The 17,404-nt window shown below is 35.3% G+C and overlaps 1 protein-coding gene across 3 annotated transcripts in view; it reads right to left on the bottom strand.

Moving 5' to 3' along the window:
- MTHFD2L (methylenetetrahydrofolate dehydrogenase (NADP+ dependent) 2 like) overlaps nt 1-17,404 on the bottom strand; it is a 134,877-nt gene that overhangs the window by 92,428 nt on the left and 25,045 nt on the right. For all 3 annotated transcript variants that reach the window (XR_003521091.1, XM_027600648.1, XM_027600649.1), the window contains exon 4: nt 603-755. Coding sequence is in view for 2 of the 3 variants with exons in the window: in XM_027600648.1 (XP_027456449.1) it covers nt 603-755 (153 nt within the window). In the remaining variant the exon portion in view is untranslated. The remainder of the gene's footprint in view (nt 1-602; nt 756-17,404) is intronic.

Genomic DNA, 17,404 nt, shown 5'->3' with positions numbered 1-17,404 from the left:
CTAGGATCTGCTTTCTCTTGGAAATTTTCTCCTTCCATTAGAAAACAGCAGATTTGAAAGGAGAAGATGCTGTCAGAAATGGAAGGGACAGTCAGGGAGGCAGGATGATCACAAACATAAAAGCAGTATGGAATTGATTAACGTGGAGATAAACATTTCTCTATACACCTCAAGGGTTCAAGAGAGTATTACTGTATTTAGAGCACAATTCAAATGTAAATGTCTATAGTAAAAAAACTAGGTCATTAGAGATGGCTCAAATATGATCACCGCATTTTGTTTTTAAAGGTAAGGAAAACTACAATTCATTTTTGGAAAATGCACATTAAGTGTATAATTTAAAAGTAGGGAGACAAACCTACTCTTGGGAAAATTCACTCCTACAAGGTGCAACGGCAGTTACCTGTACCTGGCATGCATTTTTCATTTTATTTTACTTTGGGTTATTCTTTGACTTCTATAACTTTACAACTTTCTATGGACTGAAGTTCTATGGCTTATCATTTTCTTTCACTCAGTAGTGAAATGGTTCCATCAGGGCACTGCACAAATGCTCAGTGTGGCCCTCAGCACCCACGTCCCATGGACCTCAAGTTACCAACCTGTCCTCTTGATGATTTCCCAAACAGCACTGGCAGTGGCAGGTATGAGAGAATGCTGATCAAGGCACAATCTTCCAATATTGATAATATGAAATCCATCTACATCTTTTTCAGGAGCAATTCCATTGCACACTGTTCGCTCGTCCACATGGTCTGAAAAGTAAATAAAATTGGTCTAATTTTAAAATGGTCATTTATTTGGAGGTCTTTACTTGAAATCTGCAGACCTACATTATGATTCGGCTTCAGGAAAGGTGTAAAATCATTACTCTGTCCTTTTTCTTTCCACCAAAATAGTCAAAGTGCTCTTGGATGATGGCTATAATTAACCACCATAAGAGTTTAGACAATTGCAGGGCCGGAAATGGCTGGCCCGGTGAAAGGGAAAAATGTGTGAAATAAAACAATGCCAATGAGACCTGGAAACAGCCAGGTCCTAAGTCTTTGCCTCAATAAGTTTACCTACTTAGTAGTTTAAATCTATGTTTTTCCCATATAAGACATTTCCACAATTCGGCTTCTATTAAATATTTCCAGCATTATAGATTAAAAGGACTTTGTTGGTATTAAAATAATTATAACATCATTAGTGTGGCTAACTTCCTCCCAAATGACATAACAAAAAAGCAAATCACACACACACACACACACACACACACACACTCCTTTCTCTGAAGCACTAGCACATCGATATCTAAAATATCATTTTGGTTTCTATTTGGAAGGAAAAGAACATAATAAGAGTAATAAACTAATCAAAAGAGATAGGAGATGCCAATCATCATCTCATTTTGAAAGGTAATAAGTAAAAATAATAAGACTTCCCCTAAACCCAACGATTAGCCCATGTGCCTAATATACTGAAATAAAGGTATTATTTGCTACATAAAAGTTTCTTTGTTCATCACACAATGGATGTCATTTAGATATAATTTTTAAAAACATTATCAAAGCCCAAGTCCAAATTGCTTTCAAAGAGCTATGCCTTGGGGCGCCTGGGTGGTTCAGTTGTTAAGCATCTGCCTTAGGCTCAGGTCATGATCCCAGGGTCCTGGGATCGAGCCCCACTTCGGACTCCCTGCTCAGCAGGAAGCCTGCTTCTCCCTCCCCTACTCCCCCTGCTTGTGTTCCCTCTCTCGCTTGTGTCTCTCTCTGTCAAATAAATAAAATCTTTAAAAAAAAAAAAGAGCTATGCCTTTTACCTTAGATCTTTTGTATTCTAAATGGAATACTACAGCCATTTTACTTTAAATCCAATTTGCCAGCATTAAACTACCAAAGTCTTTTACATATATACAAGTAGTAATTTGAATTATGTTCATATAGAAATTAGGTCTTTGGAATGTCTCTCCAATCAACAGTTGTTCACTTTCAATAACTGTGCTTATTCTATAATGTTCTAGCAGAGTAAGTCTCCATCTGTTTTCTCTGAAACCAGATGATTGTATAGGTTCTAGTAAAACTTCTTAAAAATCACATGTTTAATTTACTATTTGAGGACAAAAACAGTGGTTTCTTTTTTAATCTGGACGATATTGATAATTCATTTGTTAGACATTGACCACTCATGCAGAAGCTTCATGCCAAGGATATTTTTATAGTTGATCAAAAGCTTTGTAAATGAAAAGAAAAACAATTGCATTTGAGATCTCCATTATTGAGCTACGGCTTAAATTAATTCATTTCTAGGTTTAAAATTGGCTAATGTATGCATGGACTAGCCACTGATGGAAAGAACGCAGGTTTGGAGAGCCATCCTCTTACTGATAAGCCTGAGCTACACTGAATGTCACCATCTACTGGTCTGTGCTCTTCCATTCACTAAAATAACACTGCAGTTGTAACAAATCTCAGCTAAAATTCTTTTTTTTTTTTAAGATTTTATTCATTTGAGAGAGAGAGAGAGCACAAGTAGGGTGAGGTAGAGGGAGAAGCAGACTCCCCGCTGAGCAGGAAGCCCGATGCAGAACTCGATCCCAGGATCCCGACCTGAGCCGAAGGCAGATGCCTGACCTAACTCAGGTGCCCCACAGCTAAAATTCTTCTTCTTTTTTTTTAAAGATTTTATTTATTTGACACAGAGAGACACAGTGAGAGAGGGAACACAAGCAGGGGGAGTGGGAGAGGGAGAAGCAGGCTTCCCGCTGAGCAGAGAGCCCGATGTGGGACTCGATCCCAGGACCCTGGGACCATGACTTGAGCCAAAGGCAGACGCTTAACAACTGAGCCACCCAAGCGCCCCCACAACTAAAATTCTTAAGAAGCTTTGTAAGCCATGTGAGAATGTGGAGGCTAGCACTAGAGACTGGTGATTATAGACCTGTCCTCTTAGGTACTTCTTAAATGGCAGCACAGTTCATAATCAGGCCACCATTTCCAAACAATTTTCTCTTAATTAAGCCACTTTAGTAATAGGTGTTTAAAAGATAGATGTGTGGACATACAAAGGTGTGACATAGAGAGTCCATGAAAACTGAGGTTATTTAGTCTAAAAGGAAAAGAACCTATATGAGTAGATTTAAAAAAATTAAGATCATAAGAATCAAGGAAACCAATTCATGTATCATATGTACATATATACATTTTTATATAATTCTATGTTATCTCAGCAGTGAATTAAATCTCACTTGCATCCTTTGCCACGAAAGATATACCTTTTATTATGTAATGTACAGTGAATGGCAATAATGCAAATGAGCACAACTTACATTTACAGGGAATTTTACAATGTTCATGTTACTAGCACATCCATTTCCTTTTTGATATTCATAGTTACTAGGGGCTAAAATGGAAAAGGTATTATCATTTCCATTTTAAAGACAAAGCTCAAAGAATTTGAGATGCAGCCAACCTCAAACCACTACTAAGAGGAAGATCCAGAATTAAAATCTACATCTTTTTGCCCTAAAGTCAGTTTCTCCTTCTGTATATAGAAGTCATAAATATCAATCATCTCAAATACCATTCAAAAACTAAAACTGGGGGTGCCTGGGTGACTCAGTCAGTTGACTGTCTGACTCTTGATTTCAGCTCAGGTCATGATCTCAGGGTCATGAGATCAAGCCCTGTGTTGGGCTCAGCATAGAGGCTGCTTGAGATTCTCTCTCTCTCTTCCTCTGCCCCTCCCTCTTCTCATGCTCCCTCTTCGCCCCTCTCTAAATAAATAAATAAATAAAATATTTTTTTAAAAAGCTAAAATCAGAAGGGGCCCCCCCATCCCTTCTAATCAAGACATTTGATAATCCTAACATATGCCAAGGAATGCACTGTTTCTTCTAGGCCTCCAAATACAACACAATTCCTAGGTTAAAACATGCCCAAATCCGTGCAGAAAAGCACTGCATATTTTCTTATATGAGTAAGGGAAATAAATACATTTTGTGCGTATGACTGACTGCTACTGAAAGTCCCCTGAAATTTCACTCTTGGGGCCATGACTTGAAGAAATAATCACGAGACTCAGTAGCATCAATTTTTTCACAGTGGTTATAAAACATTTTTGACCCACAGAATACATTGGCAAATAAATAACCAGTTAATATCCTACCCAAATGAATGGGAAAACTGGCATTATTCACTTTGTGTTGCCCCTCTACTTATGATCTTGAGAGGTCATTAAATCATGCCAGAAAAAAAAAAAAGCCTTCAAATTATAACCGTAACATTGCAATAGAACAGCGCAGGGAATGCCTTGAGAGACCACTCTGTGCAACTACTCCACTGTGTGTATGATTGTATGTATGTTTGTGTGTGCATATGTGTGTGTGTGTGTGTGTGTATGTGTATATATACATATATATATATATATATATACATATAGTTAATGTTTAATTGCCTTTGGACAAAGAACAGGAAAAAAAAAAGAACAAATTATTGGTTTATTTTCCATCCAAAGATTTTTCTGTTACTGTTTAAAAGTACCCCCTTCCACTGCCTCAGTGGCTGTTGGAAAAGTGCAAGCTCATTAGCGTAGTAAATAATACTGTCCTCAACCTGGTTATACCTTTTTCCTATAGTCTCCTCTCCAAGCGCTCCCTCCCTTTCCCATCCACCATCATCACATCGCCTTCTCTCCAGTATATCAAGCAGTGTCCCATTCCCTCATTCCCTTAACATTAACTTTGCATTTCTGTGCTATTGTTCATGAAATGCATGCTGACTCTTCCATAACTAATTCCTTCTTCCCTGTTCTTTCCCACCCTAATCATTCCTTAACACATTGATTGATTGCTACCTGTTCCTTCATCATAAATTGAAATGTTATTTTTCTCCTCTGCTCTTCCACAAAACTGCTATAAAAAGTACTTAGCACATTAGTTCAGTTAGTTGACAACATTTGCCATTTAACTGTCTCTCTCACTCATGAGTGTGAACCTTTTAGAGCACAGATCTTTTCTTATTAAACCGATTCACCCATAGCTTTCTCCATCTCAGTTGATGGCAATTCCATCCTTCTGAGCTGCTTGCCAAAAAAGTATGGAGCCATTCTGACTTACACGCAACATCCACTCCATTGGAAAATCTGTTGAATTGCCTCTTTTAATAGATCTAGTACTTCAATAGTCTCACCGTGTCCATTGATACTAGTCTGGTTTGAGTGGCCATTGTCTTGCCTATGAATTCTAACAACAGCCTCCTCCTTGATTCCCTGCTTTTACATTTGCATCCGTATATTTGCACCCATACAATCTATTTACAAAATAGCAATAGGGTTATACTTTTGAAATGCATTTTACATCACAAAAGTCTTCTTTTCAAAACCCTGCAATGCTTCCTATTTCCTTACAATGGCAAACAAGACCCTACATGATCTGTACTGCTCCAAAACTCTAGTTATCTGTCTGATCTCATCACTGGTTACTTTTCCCTCATCTTATTCTAATTGGCATTATTCTGCTCTTTTTGCTGTCCTTCAAACATATCAGGCATTTCCCAAATTGGCTATAGTTCTTCTGTCTGCCTGGGGACTTTAAAACAGTCATTTCAGCTAGTTCCCTCCCTTTTTTCAAATCTTTGTTTAAATTCTACATTATCTGTAAGGACTATTCTGACCACATTATTTAAAGTAGGTTCCATTTCTGATCATCATGAAGTAGTTTATATTGGACAAACTTCTCACAGACAATAACTGTAAACACTGGAAAACATACATAAAAAACAATGACCTATAGTTGTAATGTACATTACTGATGTAATGTACAGCTTGATGATTATAGTTAATAACATTGTGTTGCATATTTGAAAATTGCTAAGAGAATGGATCTTGAAAGTTCTTATCACAAGAAAAAAAATTTGTAACTATGTATGGTGACATGTTCACTAGACTTACTGTGGTGATCATATGCAGATATCGAAGCACTGTGTTATACACCTGAAACTAATACAATGTTATATGACAATTATACCTCAATAAAAAAAAATTTTAAATAACTACTATTTAAAAAAAGCTATCTGAAAAACACTGGAGAGTCACTATACACTGACAGATTTGGAGGACAGTGAACATCTGAAAGACAGGAAGGTCACTCAAAGAGTTTCTCATTTTGGAGGCTTTCCTAGACACAGGACAGCTAGAACTTGGGTAGACATCTGCAGTCCTACTTGCTTAAGGAATCAAGGCACAAAGTTTGAGGTTACCACAGCAGCTGAAAATTGAAGGGATATATCCAGAAAAGGAGAAAGCCACAGAGTGGAGATTCAAAGTGTATCTATAAATTCTGCCCAATTCTCTGACCCCTGAAAAACACACATGAGAAAAACTCCAAGAAGCCCATCCAAGGCTCAGAGAACTACACAGAGATTGCACCTGTGGTTCAGCAAAGGCAAAGCAAAGCAAAGCTTAAAGTCCTCAATATGATAAGCATTTACAAAAAAACTTATAGGGTGTTTGGGTAGCTCAGTCAGTTAGGCATCTGCCTTTGGCTCAGGTCACGATGCCAGAGTCCTGGGATCAAGTCCTGCGTCGGGCTCCCTGCTCAGCAGGAAGCCTGCTTCTCCCTCTGCCTCTGTCCCTCCCCCTGCTCTCGCTCTCTCTTGCTCTCTCTCTCTCTCTCTCTCAAATAAATCTTGAAAAAACAAAACAAAACAAAACAACTCACAGCTAACATTATACTTAATAATGGGATACTGAATCTTTTTCCCTAAGAAAAGAAGACAAGGGTATCCACTCCCACCATTTCTATCCAGTGTTTTACTGGAGATCCTAGCTAATGCAATAATACAAGGAAAAGAAAAAAGAGGCCTAAGATCAGAAAGGAAGAATTGAAATGCACTAGTCACAGATGGCATGGTTATTTACACAGAATATCCTAAAGAATTTACAAAACAACAAAAGAACTAATAAAGTGGATTTTGCAAGACCACAGAGTACAAAGTCAAAATCAATACAAAAAATCAATTGTTGGGACACCTGGGTGGCTCAGTCGGTTAATCATCTGCCTTCAGCTCAGGTCATGATCTCAGAGTCCTGGGATTGAGCCCCACATCAGGCTCCTCGCTAAGCAGGGAGCCTACTTCTCCCTCTGTTGCTCCCCCCGCTTGTACCCTGTCTCTCTCTCTCTCTCTCTCTGACAAATCAATAAGTAAAATCTTAAAAAAAATCAATTGTATTTCCATACACAAGCAGCGACTACTTGAAAATGAAATGTTAAAAATACATCTTATAATAGTTTACCAATCATAAAACACTTAGGATTAATTTTTTAAAGTTTGAGGGTGACCTCTATGATGAGAACTAGAAAACACTGCTGACAGATGACTTAAATAAATGGAAGGTATGCTGTGTTCATGGACTGGAAGATTCAATAGTGTTATGATGTCAATTCTTCCCAATTGATCTATAGGTTCGATATCATCTCAATCATAATTCTATGAGGTTTTTTGCTGGAGGCTGACTGATTCTAAAATTTATATGACCAGGCACAGGAATATCCAAAGCAATCTTGAAAGTGAGTGAAGTTAGAGGACTCACAATACCTGACTTCAAGACTTGCTATACAGCGACAGTGATCAAGATAGTGAGGTACTGGTGTAGGGACAGACAAATACATCAATGGAACAGAAAAAAGAGCCCAGCTTTAGAGTCACATTTATATAGTCATCTGGTATTTTACAAACATGCCAAAGCAATTCAATCGAGAAAGGAAAATCTTTTCAACAGAAAGTACTTGAACAACTTGATAGCCATGGGGAGGGGAAGTGAACCATAATCTCTACTTTATAGCATGCAGAAAATTCAATTACAAATGGATTATAAATCTAAACATAAAGCTAAAACTGAATAGTTTCTGGGTGAAAACTTTAATTTATGTGCTAGATACAAGCAAAGTTTTCTTAGAATATAAAACATAAAGCACAAAAGAAAAATACTGATCAATTAGACTTCAGAAACATTAAAATCTTATGCCCATCCAAAGACACCATTAACAAAATGGATACCAAGCCAAAGACTGGGAGAAAATATTTGCAAACACATATCTGACAAAGAACTTGTATCTAGATATATAAAGGACTCTCAAAACTGAATCTTAAAAAGACAAATAATTCAGTTTTTAAAAATGAGCTAAATATATAAGCAGGTATTTTACAAAGGAAGGTATTCAAATGGGCAATATGCCTGCAGAAAACAAAACCAAAACCAACCAGACCAATGGTTCCCTGAGGATGAAGGTAGGGACAGGGATTGACTGGGAGGGAACATGAAAAAAAAACCTCTCTAAATTGATTTAAAACAAACAAACAAACAAACAAACAAAACCCACTCGTTATTCTGATAGGGGTTTAAGTTACATGAGAGTTTATATTTTTCAAAACTTATGTAATAGTAGGCTTAAGATATGTGCATTTCAATGCAACATAAATTTCACCTAAAAACATACATATTGATCTGTAGTTAATGATATGCACACTGAAGTTTTAGGGATACATTGTATGTTCTAACCTTTAAATGCCTCAAAAACAAAATGGACTGATGAATGAATAAATGGATAGATATGTGACAAGGCAAAACAGCAACATGCTAATGATTATGGAACCTTGGTTGGGATTATATGGGTGTTCGCTGTACCATTCTTTTAACTCTTCTGTATGTTTGAAATTTTTCATAATAAAATGTTCAAGAAACAAAAATACAACCTGTCCCCCAACATCTTGATCCTCTTTACTATGCTCTACATTTTTTCTCATAGCACATCAACTTCTAATAAATATAAATGTATTTATACATTTATTTTATTTATTTATACATTTATTTATTACATTTATTTTTTATTGTCTGTGTCTCCTGTTACTCCACAAGGACAGAAATTTTTGTCTTTTTTTCCCTGATGTATTCCTAGCACAAAGAACAGTGCCTGGGACAGGAGGGACTCAATAAATATTTGTTGGAAAATGACTACTATTACCCCTGGCCTATAGATGAAGAAACTAGACAAAATCAGTGGACAACCAGAAATAATTAGAAGAGGCCACCATAAGGAAAAGATGTCTGATTCTTCTATATAACCTCTGACATCCATCCTTTAAAAATAAAATGAAAAACCAAAGGTGGCTTTCATTAAAATCTTTATTTGTCAGTATCTGTGCATCTATATTGTTATATATCTGGCATTTTTATGTCTTCCAATATAAATTTGAAGTAAAAGATTCATGTTTGTCTGTTTTTCAAACAGGACTTGAAAAGTCAGAAATTTAACGCAAAGCTTTATGCTTATAGGTTAAAGTCCACACTCTGAACATGAATACATGCCCTTGAAAATGTGCTCATTTATTCACTCAACAAATATTTACTGGGTGTCTACCATGTGCCCAGTATTGTTCTAAAGATTTAGGATACATAGTGAACCAAACAGATGAAATTTTTACCCTCTGGAGCCTACATTCTAATGGAATCGTTATTTCAGAAAAATGGGAGAAAAATGTCTGCCTAATCAAATTATTCAGCTATAGTCTCTTAATGAGTTAATTATTTTATAGGAGTAAATAAGTGAGATACTTTTGGAAGCTGTGTCTCCTGTTCTCAAGCCAATAAGTAATATTTAAATGACACCCTTTGGGTTCTACATCAAGGTTTTGAGACAGAAAATACTTACCAGGTGCTTATTACTTGCCCAACATCATTTAAGAGCTGTTTCATCATCGAGGAGTGAGGGGACAAAAAAGGAATGGGAAGAGAGTCTAATCTCACTCTGCTACTCCACCCCCAAATTTGAGAATTAGTAGAGCTTGGAGGTGGAGTAGGAGGTGTTGTCTAGGCCAGGAAGGGCTGGATCTGGCCCTCCACCCTTCCTTAGCCATTTTGTCCTGTAGCCACAGAAACTGCACGGGACATTCCTAGGCAGACCTATTTTAAAGGCTGTGAAAAAAACAAATTAATGGGAAGTAGGGACCTACGCATAACACAAAGGTTGCTGCTTTTGCCCTTCATAATTCTCTTGAGTGACTTAAAGAGTACATGGAGATCTAAAAGTTGCCTTATTCTTCAGAAAGAGTATTGAAAATATCCTGGTTTATTAAGCCCTTGGTTTCCTAGGCACTAGACTCAGTGACTTCTGTCAAATGTACTATACTGCACTCCAAGCAGTGTGTATTCTATAGAGGAGAACCCTCAGATGAGCAAGCATGTCTATCCTAATGAGCTTCTCTAACACACAGGGAAAAGAAGAGATGTTGTGTTTGGGGGACTGCAAATTTCCAAGGACAGTTAGTTTCAACTGTGTCCTAACGACCTCATTCCCCTCGGGCCTGGAAGAGAGTTATATGCAGATTGGTAAATCTTGTTTGAACTGGTAAATGAATAAAGAGGGTCAGAAGGCAACCATATGAACAGATCTTTTAAAAGACTTTCTACAAAGAAATAGTCAGATGTTTTGAAGGGCCTTTGGATTTTGGTAAATTCTTTATCAATGCAGAATGCACTCAAAAAATAGATTAGGACATCATGGTAAGGGAAAAAGAAAAAAGGTGAAAAGGAAAAGAAGTAATCACTGTGGTTCCAGGAAATTCTGGATCTTGAAGATACTTTGAGTAGTCAGTCAGGCATCTTGAGTTACATGATATAACCTGTTTATGGGAGCAATTGCTCAAAAAGAGGTAATTCTATAGATCTCGGTGACCTTGGGATGGTTTCCACTTGGGAATAAATAGGGAGAGACATACGGGGCTACAGGGACCAACCAATCCTACTAATATGTAAACCATATCAAAGTAATTTACTCAACTTCCACTATAAACCATTAGCCTTAAAAAACAAACAAACAAACAAAAAAAACTGCTTGCTCAGTGCTGCCACCCCTTGGTTAACATAACCACATGCAGGAGAATCATCATCCACTTTGTTCGCCTTGAATAAAAATTCTTTGATAAAAATGTTACCTGTCAGAGAAAATTTTTTTTTAAAGTGGGAAAATGCTATCACAGGGATGGCTTTGTTTCTGTGTAAACACTCAAATGATGTCACAAAGGATTTGAACAAAATATTCTGTTTGAAATATGGCCTCTTTTTCTTTGAGTAAACCTCAAATAAATTGGTTACATCATAATTCATGGCTTGTGACACAATTTCAATATTGGTCCAAGCACAGTCAAATTTTAAACAATTAATTATTTTTCATAATAAGCTAGGCAGATGCAAATCCACCACCCAAAACAAAAGTTATGGCCTTGATAATAATCTCTATTCAAGCGCACAATACATCCACTAAGCCATCCCTTTCCCTGCTCCAACCTAATATGGATTTGCATTTATTTGTATTAGGAATACAAGTAAATGCAATAAAACCTCCAATCACCAATAACCACTTGCTATGGACTGAACTGTGTCCCCCCAAATGTATATGCTGAAGCCTCAATTCCTAATGTAACAGTATTTGGAGATGGGGCCTTTGGGAAGTAATTAGGTTTAGATGAGGTCATCAGGATGGAACCCTCAGGATGGAATTGGTGCCCTTATAAAAAGAGATACCAGAGAGTTTGCTCTCTTTCTCCACCTTGTGAGGATACAGAAAAAAAGGGGGCTGTCTGAAGGCCAGGAAGAGAGCTCTCTCCAAATCTGACCATGCTGGCACTCTGATTTCAGACTTCTAGCCTCCAGAAATTATAAGGAAATAAAGCTTATAAGAACATGCATATACAAGTCTTCATATTAGTATGTGTTCTTCATATTAATATGTGTTTGCTTTTCTTTTAGGTAAATATATAGACATGAAATGGCTGCACCATACAATGGATATACATATAACTTTCTAAGACATGACCAAACTATTTTCAAAGGGAATCATTTTGCATTCCCAACAGCAACACATCCTCAACAATATATGGTATGGTCAGTAGTCTTTCTAATTTCAGCCACTTTAACGGGTGTGCAATAGTATCCTATTATAGTTTCCATTTATGTTGAGTATCTATTCACGTAATTATTTCTTCTATTCGTAATTATTTATCTATTCATAATTATTTCCTCTGTGGTGAAGTGTCTGTTCAAATCTTTTGACCATTTTTGGTATTTATCCTGTTTGGTGTTCTCTGTGGTTTGGTGTCTGTCATTAATTTTGCAAAGTTTCAGCCGCTATTACTTCAAATGTTTCTCTCTTCTCTTGGTATTCCAATTGCATGGGGGTTCTACCGTTTGAAAACATCCTACAGCTCTTGGATGCTCCAGGGTTCCCCCCCCTTTTTTTATTTCTTTGCATTTCAATTTGAGAAGTTTCTCCTGGCATATTCTCAAGCATATTATCCTTGGCATGTCCAGTCTACAACTGAGCCCACCAAAGCATTCTTCATTTCTGTTAGAGTAGCTTTGATTTCTAGCATTTCTTTTTGATTCTTTCTGAGAGTTTCCATCTCTCTGCTTTCATTGTCCATCTGTTCTTGCATGTTATCTACTTTTTCCATTAGAGCCCTTAATATATGAATCAGTTATTTTAAATTCCGTCCACTAATTCCAAAATCTGTGTCATACGTGAATCTGGTTCTGATGCTTGTTTTGTCCCTTCAAACTGTTTTCATTTGCCTTTTGTCATGCCTTGTGATTTTTTTTGTTGTTGCCACACCCAAAACTATGGGCCCAGGAGTTTCTCATTCTTATGCCAGCATACCTTTGGCCTCCAAAAACTCATCAAAATTCCATTTAAGAGTCAGTTTATCAGTTTATAGCTCCAGTAGCTTCTGTTCAATGTGAGTAGATCTTGGTTGTGACTCTCTGGATTTGCCTCTCTCCAGATTCTGGGATGGTGGTTTGCCCTACAACCTCAGTTCTCTGATAGGTCAAGAAACGGATTGGTTTTCAGTTTGTTCAGCTTTTTCTTGTAAAGACAAAAGAACTTATATTATTCTGGCTAGAAGTTGGGCTTTGTTTAATTGGGTTGTTTTATTTTCTTGACAGTGATTTTTGAGAGTTCTTTATATATCCTGTATATTCATACATTGTCAGATATATGCTTTGCAAATATTTTCTTTTGGACTATGTCTTATCTTTTCATTCTTTTAACAGTATCTTTTGAAGAAGACAAGTTTTACATTTTGATAAAGTCTAATTTATCAAGTTGTTTCATATCCATAAGTAGTCCAATTTTCCAGCACCAGTTGTTGAAAAACACATTCTTTCTGTACTAATTTGTCTTCCCACCCCTGTCAAAAATCAGATCTTGATATGGATATAAATCTATTTTTGGACTTTTAATTTTTTCTATTGATCTGGTGATTTCAATACTATACTGCCTTGATTACTAGAGATTTATCGTCTATTTTAAAATTTGTTTCTAGGGCGCCTGGGCGGCTCAGTTGGTTAGGCGACTGCCTTCAGCTCAGGTCATGATCCTGGAGTCCCGGGATCGAGTCCCACATTCGGGCTCCCTGCTCAGCAGGGAGTCTGCTTCTCCCTCTGACCCTCTTCCCTCTCGTGCTATCTCTCATTCTCTCTCTCTCAACTACATAAATAAAAAATCTTAAAAAATATATATAAAATAAAATTTGTTTTTATTAAGGTATAATTAACCTCTAACATTATATTAGTTTCAGGTGTACAACATGATTTCCTATTTGCATATATTGCAAAATGATCACAACAAATCTAGTTAACATCCATCACGATACAGTCCCATTTTTTTTGTTACGATGAGAATTTTTAAAGTCTTAGTAACTTTCAAATATACAATATAGTATTATTAATTTTAGGACAGGATGCACATTATATCCCCATGACTTACTTATTTTATAACTGGAAGTTTGTACCTTTTGATTTTGAGATTTTTGATTAATTTTCAAATTGAGTAGTGTTAATCTTCTAACCATGTTACTCATCTTCAAAGCTGTTTCAGCTATTCTAAGTATTTTATATTTCCATATGAATTTGACAATCAGTTTGTCTACTGCTACAAAAAAGTATGATGGGATTTTGATTGAGGTTGCCTTGAATCTACAAATCAATGTAAAAATAACTGACATTTTAACAATATTTAGTCTTCCAATCCATGAACATAGTGTATTATTATAAAATCAATATTATATTGTATACAAAACTGTATATAAGTTATATATGTGTGTATATATTATATATACATATGTGTATATATTATGTACATAAAATCAATATATATAATATATATTATAAAAACCATTTATTTAGGTTTTATTTAATTTCTCTTAGGAATGTTCTGCAGTTTTCAATGTACAGGTTTTTCTCATCTTTTATCAAATTTATGCCTAATGATTTTATTTTTTGATATTATTTTTTTTTCATTTCAATACCTGATGTTTGATGCTAATATACAAAATAGCATATTAATCTCATATCTTCCAACCTTGTTAAAATCACTTATTAGGTATTAGTAGTCTTTTTTTTCCCTAGATTCCATTGGATTTTACACATAGACAGTCATATTATCTGCTTTTTTTCTTCTTCTTGCCTTATTGTGCTGCTTAGAATTTCCAATACAATGTTAAATAGACATGGTAGAAGTGGACATCCTTGACTTCTTCCTGATTACAGGAGGAAAACATTCAGTCTTTCATAATCAACTATGTTAGCTGTAAGTTTTCCATACATGCCCCTTAATCAGCTTGAGGATGTTCCCTTTTATTATTAGTTATATGACAGCCTTTTATCAGAAATCAGTGATAGATCTTATCAAATATTTTATCTGTACCTATTGAGATGATCATATGATTTTTCATATTTATTTTGTTAATGTGATTAACTACATGTTTGATTTTCTAATTTTAAAGCAAAGTTGCATTCCTGGAATAAAACCCTTTTGGTCATGATGAATGATCCCTTTTATACATTGTTAGATTTTGTTAATATCTTTTACATTTATGTTCATAAAGGATACTGTCTATGGCTTTTCTTTTTAATAATGTCTTTGCCTGGTTTTTGATATCAGGGTAATGGTAGCCTCATGTAATGAGTTCAGGAGTATTCCTTCCTTTTTAGCATTACTTTTTCCTTAAATATTTGGTAGAATTCACCAGTGAAGCCATCTGAACATGGAGCTTTCTTTGTGGAATGAATTTTAACTACAAAGTCAACTTTCTAATAGAATTAATCACGTTACCTACTTCTTGAATGCACCTTGGCAGTGTGTGTCTTTCAAGAAAGTTGTTCATTTCATCAAAGTTGTCAAATTACTTGGCATAAAGTTGTTCAAAATATTCCATTTTATACTTTTAATTGCCTTAGAATCTGTAGTGATGTCACCTCTCTCATTCCTGATAGTGGTAATTTGTATCTTTTTTTCCTTGATCAATCTAGCTTTTGTTTCATTCATTTTCTTCATTTTTTCTGTTTTCTATTTTATTAATTTCTGCTTTGATCTTTATTATTTTCTTTCTTGTCTTTCCTTTGTCTTTAACTTGCTCTTTTTTTCTCAGAAGCTGAGGTTGATTTGGGATCTTTCTTCTTTTCTAAGGTAGGTATTATTAAATTTATAGGTACTATTTATTTCCCCCACATACTGCTTTAGCAGCATACCATAAATTTCGATATGCTATGTCTTCATAAAAAGTTAAAAATAATTTCTAACTTCCCTTTTATTTTTTTATTCAATGCATGGGTTATTTAGAAGTGTGTTATTTGAATACATTATTTCTTGGTAAATGTTCTGTGTAAATCTGAAAAAAAATGTGTACTCTGTTGTTGTTTGCTGGGATAGTGTTCTACAAATGTCAATTAAGTCAAATCTATATCCTTATTGATTTTCTATTTTCTCAATTATTGAGAGACACATACTGATATCTATGATTATAATTTTGGATTTGTCTATTTTTCTTGCAATTCTATTAGTTTTTATTGCAGCTTTCTTCTTAGGTATATAAGTGATTAAGATTGTTATTTCTTTTTGATAAATGGATCCCTTTATTACTATGGAATGACCTTTTTTATTCCTGATAATATTCATTGCTCTGAAATACACTTTGCCTGATACTAACATAACCATTCCAACTTTCTTTTAATTAGTGTTAGCATGGTATACCTTTCCCATCCTTGCTAATAACCTTTCTGTGCCTTTATACTTGAAGTGTGTTTTTCATATGTAGCATACAGTTAGCTCTTGTTTTTAGCCAATCTGACAACCTCTGACATTTTATTTGGTTATTTACAACATTACATTTTATGCAATTAAACTTATCATTTTTATATGTGTTTTCACTGTTGTCTTTTCCCCCTTTTTCTTCCTTCCTTTAGAATAATTGAGTATTTTTAGTGATTTCATTTTATCTCCTTAATTGGTTTACCAGCTATAACTCTTGATTTTGTGTTTTTTTTTTTTTTTTTTTTAGTGGTCACTTGTGGTTCTATTATATATACCTTTAATTTATCTCAGTCTACCCTCAAGTGATATATCACTTCCCATACAGTATAAGAATCTAACATTAATACCCTACCATTTCCTCTCTCCCAACTTTTATGCTATTGTTATACATTTTACTTTTATTTATGTTACAAACCACACATTACATGGATTTTGTTTTTGGTTAAACATCAATTCTATTCTAAGATGATTTGAATGATAAGAAAAATACCATATGTATTTACTCGAGTAGCTACCATTTCCAGTGCTCTTCATTCCTTTGGATAGATACATATTTTCATCTGGTATCACTTCCTTCTGTCTGAAGGACTTCCTTTAACATTTTTTTGCAGTATGGGTCTGCTGGTGATTGTTTTCAGTTCTGTCTGGATTCTCCCCTCCCTAAATTTCTGAAAAAAATACTTTATCTTGCCTTTGTTTTAAAAGACATGAGAGATTATGGACTCTGAGAAACAACCTAAGGGTTGTAGAGGGAGGGGGGTGGGGAGATGGGTTAGCCTGGTGATGGGTATTAAAGAGGGCATGTACTGAATGGAACACTGGGCGTTATATGTGAACAATGAATCATGGAACAGTACATCAAAAACTAATGATGTAATGTATGGTGATTAACATAACATAATAAAATAAAATAAAATAAAAAGATATACTCAGAAAAAAAGTTTCACTGAGTATAGAATTCACGATTGACAGCGGTTTTTTTCTTTCAATATTTTAAAGATCAAGCTATTCCCTTGTCTTCTAGCTTACATTGTTTCTAACAAGAAATCTGTTCTATTCCTTCTTTGTGTTCCTCTATAAGTTAATGTGATTATTCCCCCTCTTGCTACTTTTAATATTTTTCTATCACACTGTTTTTGAACAAGTTGATTATGATGTTTTTTGTTATAGTTTTCTTCATATTGCACTGGCTTGGAGTTTGTTGAGCTTCTTAGATCTGTGGGTTTATAGCTGTCATCAAATGCATGTGTGCATGTGTGTGTGTGCATATGTGTT

This window comes from Zalophus californianus, chromosome 2 (assembly GCF_009762305.2).
Source record: "Zalophus californianus isolate mZalCal1 chromosome 2, mZalCal1.pri.v2, whole genome shotgun sequence".
Lineage (NCBI taxonomy): Eukaryota > Metazoa > Chordata > Mammalia > Carnivora > Otariidae > Zalophus > Zalophus californianus.
The sequence above is the reverse complement of the archived record's forward strand: the minus strand, read 5'-3'. Positions and strand labels throughout refer to the sequence as shown.